At 57.2% G+C, this 7721-nt stretch overlaps 1 protein-coding gene across 1 annotated transcript in view; it reads left to right on the forward strand.

Moving 5' to 3' along the window:
• The first annotated feature begins 260 nt into the window (after positions 1–260).
• The window catches only part of Rxrg (retinoid X receptor gamma), a 36298-nt gene continuing 28837 nt past the window's right edge, over positions 261–7721 (forward strand). The window contains exon 1 of the mRNA XM_048810099.1: positions 261–672. Coding sequence (XP_048666056.1) covers positions 624–672 — 49 coding nt within the window. The 5' untranslated portion in view covers positions 261–623. The remainder of the gene's footprint in view (positions 673–7721) is intronic.

The following is a 7721-nucleotide window of genomic DNA, read 5'->3' on the forward strand; positions in this document are numbered from 1 at the left end:
GGAGCGCAGTCCGGCAGGAGGGCCTGGGTTCCGGTTCTCCACAGCTGGGCCGAGTCCGCTTCTCTGATCGGTGCTCATCAAAGGGCCCTGTTCTCCGCCCCACCCCCGCCCGTCAGCACCGAGTGCGGCGGAGCCGGCGTGGGAACACGCATCTCAATAAAGCCCCATTGATTTTTGTGGGTGCAAGTGGAGGAAAAGGCGCCCAAAGGGTCTCCCTGGCCTGCCCCTCCCCCTCCTGACCCACTGGGGCGGCCACACGTCGATTGGTTACCGGATAATAGATCGCGCCACCGGCGGGGACCTCTGGGGACGGCTGGGAGCTGAGTCGCAGCACAACCCGCCCGAGTTAATCAAACTAGCAACAGGGTCTCGGCGGCAGGAGCAGGAGCGCGCGGCTTTACGCGCGATTACTGACAGGCACCAGCTGCCGCCGCTCGGCGCACCATGTGGACCTGCGCTCCGGGGGCAGATGCCTGACTAATCCCGCGGGCTGGCCCAGCCCTGCTCCGGCGGCTCGCAGGCGATGGCCACTCGCGCGAGCCCAAGTTGAAACCGCGGGCTGTGCGGAGCCCGAGGGGCGTGATCCTCCGTGGGCGCAGGCGGAGGATGAACTGAGGATCAACATGTATGGGAATTACCCTCACTTCATGAAGTTTCCTGCAGGCTTTGGAGGTGAGTCGGCCGGCCTCGGCGGCGGGACCTGCCCTGGGGGGCAGGGAGGACGGAAGGGCCGGTGCTGGGCAGAAGGAGGGCGCCTGTGTTTACCCGGAGCTGTGCAGCCTGTGCCCGAGTGCGCGGCCGGATGGGGAGCGAGGGTCCGCAGCCGAGGAGACGTTAGCCTGCAGCCTGAGGGCTGGGGGCAGCCCAAGGACAGCGTCTAGCGGGGACGCTCTGAGACAAAGATCGAGAAGAGCATTGTCATACCCCACATGTGTGTGTGGGGACGGCGGTGGAGGAGCCAGGGACGCGGCTCCCTCAAACCCCTCATCTAATCTGGAGCCGGGAAGGTGGGAGTGGGAGGGCTTGGCCCCTGTCGCCGGTTGTTCCAGTTGAAAGAGGCTTTCACTATAATTGGATTTTCAAAAAGAAAACAGCCCTTTAACTTGCCACTCTTCTCCCTTTGACTTGCTAATGGCTCCTCTCTTCCCCCTGCGGCTGCCCACCCCCATTCCTTAGGGAGGTTGCCGCTGCCACTCTGGGGGGTCAGCTCTGGGGAGGGGGTCTGAGCTCTCACAGGAGACAACAGGCAAGCTGAAGACTCCAGTGGCCACACCAGGCGGGGCAGCCAGGGCACTCTTGCAGAAGCTTCCAGAGACTGGGTGCACAGTCTTCCTCCAGGCCCAGGCACACCCCTGCGAAGGGTCTCTCATTCAGGGACAGCCTCCCAGTTCCTGCAAAGGGAGCCAACAGCTGACCAGCTGGCCTCTGGTGTCACAGTGGCAGGCGGTGGCACGTAGCTGGCATTTGGGAGCCAAGGGGGAGCTTTCCCCTTATGGATCTGGGCGCCAGGACAGATATTTTTGTAAGGTCTTGAGAACTGAAAAGTTCCTGCCCCCTGCCCTCCTCTGGACAGCCGGCCGGTTCACCAGCAGGGGATAAGGGGATAAGGTCTGCCCGAGTTGCTGGGCCCGCGTTGCTGGGTGGACCCAGCCCACTTTGTAGGGTGGACGTGGCTCCTGACCTGGGGTAGTAGGCTGGGGCGTTGCTCAGTCCTTCAGGCAAGCATGGAGTCCGGCCCTGGAAGGGCCCATCGAGGAGGCCTGTCTGCCTCCCAGGCTGGGGCAGCTCTGAAAGTGAGCAGCATGGCATGCGCCCGCCCCGTGGGAGGCAGCCTCCTCTTATCCCTGCCAGTCCGAGACCTGGGAGCGTGGAGGCCAGTTCTGCGTCCTGGACACTTGGTCTCAGTTTTTCGCTGGACTCTTCCTAACTCCCTCTTCGCCCCATCCAGAGCTCAGGCTTTCTTCCCCTGGGCCTCTCTGAGTCTGACTGTTGGAGGAGCAGACTTATCCTCAGGCAGATTCTTGAGCCCGCCAAGGCCGTTTGATCCTGCAAGGCAGTGGAGGTGAGAAAAAGGGTCAAGTAGATAGGTGTAGGAGAGGAAGCCCACTCTAAAGCCCTGGGGCTGCCGGGGACCTGAAACATTAGCCTCCAAGGGCTGCAGAGTGCCCTGTCCTTTTGTCCTTTAGATGTGTAATCCCAGACTTGTGGAAGTCAGGGACCAGTCTGGGACCACAGAGGGTTGAGTTGCAGAAAAGCCTCTCACAAACTTATGATGCTATTGCTTTAAATTGATGTAGTAAAGGGAAAGAGAGAGAGAGAGAGAGAGAGAGAGAGAGAGAGAGAGAGAGAAGAGAGAGAGAGAGAGAGAGAGAGAGAGGAGGGAGGGGAGGGAGGAGGAGGAGGAGGAGGAGGAGAGAGAGAGANAACAAATCAACATTGCTGATGTTTACCAGAACAAAAGCCCTGGGAAATCTCTAAACAAGTGAAGAGTGTGTGTGTGTGTTCACTCAAGCAGGCGAGCAAGAGAACAGGAGAGGAGAGAGAGAGCGCGCGCTGAGTCGCTGTCTGGTTCCCAGCTTTTCACTTAGCTGTGTGACCTTAGGCAAGCTCCAGACCTTTCTGGGCCTTACTGACTTCATCTCTAAAATGGGATTCATCATTGCAGGCTTGGTTTTGGGGGAGTGTGAGGGGAGCTGGCCCTGGGGGAGGGCTGCTGCAGAGCCGTCCATACATTGGTGTCAGGTTTCCATTCCTTCCGTCCCACTCACATACAAACAAGCAAATAAATGTAAAGGCGGATGTCACTGTAGAATAATGAAACAGGGATCTGGAAAAATACAATTAAATCCTCATCTTTTGACCCACATATTTTGTGGCTCAGATTCTCATAGTTGTGGGGCTCCAGTGTTTGCTGCAATGAGGTTTCGGAGAGCAGACCCAAGGTGCAGCCTCAAGAAGCAGTTTTGTCCCTGGGGCAGGAGGGAAAGGCCTTGCAGGCTGTTTGAGGGCTCCTCGGAGGCAGTCCTCCCTGACCCCCAGGGGGAGGATAGTCATCTTGTTTGGGTCTGTTGATATTTTCCATTTTGTTTGCATGCGCCAGTCAAGAGGAGGCTAAACACAGACCCGAAGGTCTCTACCCCAAGTCAGGGAGGCCTGAGGCCTTGCAGAGCTGAGGAGAAGGACAAGGCCTGTGGCAGGCCCGGGGTGCTGAGGACAAGAGCGGAGGTCACCCACAGCCTCTCACCATCCTTGCCCCGATGCTGCAAGCTGTGCTGTGCTCCTGATGACTTGGTAGACAGCTCCTGCCCGGGCCACACACGCAAGGGGAGCCACAGAGGAACCCCGTGAGAATCCCCCGGGGAAGCAAAGTCACCCGTGGAGGTAACTGGGCTGTGCTTACCAGGTGCCCCAGAATTACCCACCAACCACCAAGAGACTGGTCAAGGTGGCCCGAGGCTCGTGGGTGCTGGGCCCCAGTGGCCCACACGGGTGCCCACATTCCCCACTCAGCACCTGCCTGCTGGTGGGGAGCCTCTCTCCTGTGCGGCTACACCCGGGCTGCTTGGTAAGAGGCCTGCTCTCCTGGGGCGAGGAAGTGCCTGTAGCCCCTAACCCTAACCCTAACCCTAACCCTAATCGGTGCCCCGAGCTTCAGGGCAGAAGGCGGTCAGCCGAGGGGCCGGCCTTGCTTCCTTGACCAGCATCCTGAAACACAAACACTGGCCCCAGACACAAGCACTCAGCCAGTGTCTCCACATCAATCCTCAGCACAACCCCAGGAGCAGGCAGGATCACTGTCCTTCCTGTGGTCCTGTTCAGAGGAGGATGGCAGGGCAGCGGGAGGCACAGAACTTCAGCCAGGCCTCCGAGTAGAAATGGCACGGCCCAGGATGGGGACCAGGCAGGCTGGGGGCTGTGCTCTGCTGAGCCACCTCTCAGTGCTTCTGTGGGTGACATGCTTGCTCTGCAAAGCTGGGTCAGTGGGGTGCCCCTGGGGGGTCTGGAGCTCCCATCCAACCACAGGATCCGTCCTCAGCGCTGCACACACAGTGGCCTGGCACAGAGACAAAGCAGAGGAGCAAGGAGCTACCCAGGAGCAACAGTGACCTCGCAGAATTCCACTGATGTGCATGATTCCCTGCTGACCCTCTTCCACCTGGGGACAGCTGCAGCGGAGGGTCGGACGGCAGTGCCGGCTCACACGCGTGTGCGCAGGCCTGCGTTGCTACAGCACACCTTTCCCTCCGCAGATGTGTGGGTGGCGAATTGGGACATACCTGGGGCGTCAGGGTTTATGTAGGAAGGAGTGACTGTTTATGAGATTTAGGAAGGAGCATATTTAGTATGAACTATTTTCTGAAACATTTACAATCTGACAAGAGAGGAGAGCCGAGGAGCAACTGAAAGGAGAATCGTGCCACGGAGGAGTCCAGGTGGCCTGCCTTCTCCTTCCCTCCGCTGTGGCCTCTGGATCTGTGAACTTTGTCACCAGCCCTGGTGTCTGGCTGGCGAGGAAGATGGCGTTTGCTCTTGTTTTAGGAAACCAGAGGACACAGAGGCCCAGGGACTGGAAGTCTGTTTTCCCAAACGCCTGGGTTTAGGTGGCTCTCACGGGCCAACTCAGTTTGGGCTCAGTGATCCTCACAAAAGAGTGAAAAACAGCGGTTAACATTTATTGGGCACCTACTGTTTGCCAAGCACTCCAGGGATTGGTGCTCATCTCATTTAACACGCACATGGGAGGTCAGACTCTGTCACCACCATCCCCAGGCACCGACGAGGACCCCAGGCACCGATGAGGATGAGGATGTATGGCAGGGAGGCTGAGCCTCTCTGCCCAGGAGACCTCACTGGTGAGGAAGAGCCGCTCCAGCCCGGGCAGCCTCAGCCAGGCCTGTGGGGCAGAGCCTCAGACCCACCTCGGGGGGCTCCGCGTCCCTGCACTCCTCACGCCCGTGGTCCCTTTGTCTTTGGAACACAGGTAATTGCTGAAAAGGGACAGACACTGGCGAGCGCTGGGCCCTCCACAAGGCTGGGCGCTTTCCCAGTTGGACGGCGCCTTGTGTTAACAGGCAGAACCCTGTTCCCGCCCTGCCCCGTGCTCAGTCTCCTGGGAAGGGCAGGCGGACCTCTCAGGCTGTGCCCCAGGAGGAGAGCTGCCCCGGGCCGAGGAGCAGGCTTCCTGACTGCCCTCCTTGGCAGTGATCCCAGCCCTTCCGCTCTGACCCGTGCGGCCCGCTCCCTGTTGGGAGCTGGTCAGGGCCTGTGGTCTTCTGGTCTGACCCATCGGTTACAGGTAACGACACTTGGGAAGGCAGATGGGCTCACCCAGGACTTGTGGCTGTTCTCCGTCCTCAAACTGGATTCTCCTGGTCCTCTTGGGGCCACCTGAGATGACAGGAAGAGGAGCAGGGGCTGAGCCACAGACAGTCCTCCCAGTGCCCCCCACGGGCAGAGGGATGGCCTTCTACGGCACGGGGACTAAACTTTTAAAAGCCTGGGCGATGGTGAACATGTAATAAAGCTTGCTCTCTTTCTGTGAAAATGTGGTGGCTGGTATTAAATTCAGCCAGAGTTCCGCCTGTCGGCTTTGTCTAGAGGGGGCTGCCCGTTCTCAGTGTGCCGCCAGTGCCCTGCAATGCTGGCAAAGTGGAGGGAATGGAGCTCTACGGGGCCCGTCTCAGAAAACCCCACTTTAGCAAATTCTCCCCGGACAATGCTCAGGGGCCTTTACCAGGAACCTCCAACCTGTGATTCTCAGGAGACTGGGGCCCCAGGCCAGGGACCTGGCAAGTCCGGACCAGGCCTCTCCCCCTCTGCCATCTAGGGACCTGGAGATCCTTGCTCCCTCTTGTCCACCACTGTGGGTGGGTGCTGTGGGCAGGGGGAGGTCTAGGTTAAAGGTCATGCTAAACTCCTGACGAGATCTCGTATTTGGTATCCGGATGTCAAGGACGGAGAAGTCCGTGATCTTCAATTCAAAAGGCTCCTATGAGAAGTCGGATGGGGGGGGGGGAACTGCCTAACAGACATCTGGGGTGTTTTCTCCCAGGCTGGTGGCCTGGGGTCCTTCCGTGCCTCGGCACCTCCCTTGTCCCCTGTTCACTTTGCCTGTCACCAGTGTCGTGTGGAAGCCCCCTCCTGGAGGGTGTGGCGCACAGAGCTGCTGTGCTTGGTCAGCCCCAGCAAGGTGGGAGCCCAGGAGAAGGTCAGGAGAAGGCCCGCGGGGACCCCTGCCAGCCGCTCACCGGCATGGCGTGCCAGGCTGTGTGGCATGACTTGACTGGCGAGTCCTTGCCCTGCAGGAGTGCAGAGATGGGCTGCCATCAGAAGCCCCCAAACATCTGGAAATTAGTGACTTGTGACATTTTTTCTCGGGGTGGGTGTGAGTAGATCCAGAGAAGTTCGGTCTTGAGGATCTAGAACAGACAGCGCTGTGTACATCACCCAAAGGGAATGTCGCCGCAGGAGGTGGCTCATGGCGCTGCAGGGCGGTGTGGTGTTCAAGGACTCCAGCACTGAGAGCCTCCTGGGCACGTCTCGGTGGCCCAGTGGGCACAGGGGGTGCCAGCACGTGAAACGGGTGCAGAGGGACAGGCGGTTCCTCTGAAGGGGACCCCCAGGCGCCTCTCGTTTGTTAGCAACGGCATCCCGTTCATCTGCACCAGCCAGCCTTGTGACCTGGTCCTGGGTGGGAAAGGGGCGCACAGGCCAAGGCAGGCACCGCCAGAGGCTCAACTTGGGTCCTGGGTCGCAGTAATTCAGGGCAAGCCCTGGGGTCCTGCTGAACCTGCTTCCTGTCTGTCTGAAGGGGCTGAGTCCTGATCTGCGGATCACTCCCAGGCAGACAGGTCTGTGTGCAGCTGCAGCCTCCAGGGAGGGACTGCTTGTCTGTCATGCTGAACTTGGGGCCAGGCACAAAATCAGCATCCAAAAAATAGTTTGATTAAATCAGTACCAGTAATTGCCATGGAAATAATAGCACATATTTATAGAGTTCTGTGAGTGTCAGGCCTGACATAGTGGCTAGTGTGTACTCAGACCCACGAGCTGAAAGAGCTAGTGATTTTTGTGCTGTGCTGTGTGGCCCTGAGCAAATCTCTCAACCTCCCTGAGATGATTGCCTCTTCTATGAAATGAGATGGTCCTTTAAGTCCTAAAAGTCCGATTTCTAAACAAAAACAATATGGGCTTATTAATTTATAGCATAATTAATTTGGAATTGTGATTAAATGGGTCATGGTATGAACTAATTTGTATTTGCTCATTCACAAAAAATAATAAGGAGAAAAGGTTGTTAAGCAGCTGAGATGATCCGAGAGGTGTTGAGCCCATTTAAGGTGCATCTGTTTTCAACAATTTAGAAAGCATAGTAGGAGCGTCATTAGCATATTAACGGGGTGTTAATTACAAAAGAGTCTTTTAAAGCAGGTTTTATAAAATCCCCACTTAGTAACCATTAGCTTGTGGTACTTGAAACACAAACTATTCACGTGTGTTACTTAGAAGTAATAAAATTCTAATTTAAAAGTAATCTGCCAACTTGTCACGAATTTAGACTGATTTTTCTCTCAATTGATCCAAATGAGTGAGGTTTTGCTATAATTATATATAATGCTAGTAATAATGAGGCCGATTATCAATCTTTCCCTGCTTTTCACTACCTCGTCATTACAGATTTTAGGGGAGGGGCAGGGAGTAGGAGAGGGGAGGAGGGGGGC

This window comes from Marmota marmota, unplaced genomic scaffold (assembly GCF_001458135.2).
Source record: "Marmota marmota marmota unplaced genomic scaffold, marMar, whole genome shotgun sequence".
Lineage (NCBI taxonomy): Eukaryota > Metazoa > Chordata > Mammalia > Rodentia > Sciuridae > Marmota > Marmota marmota.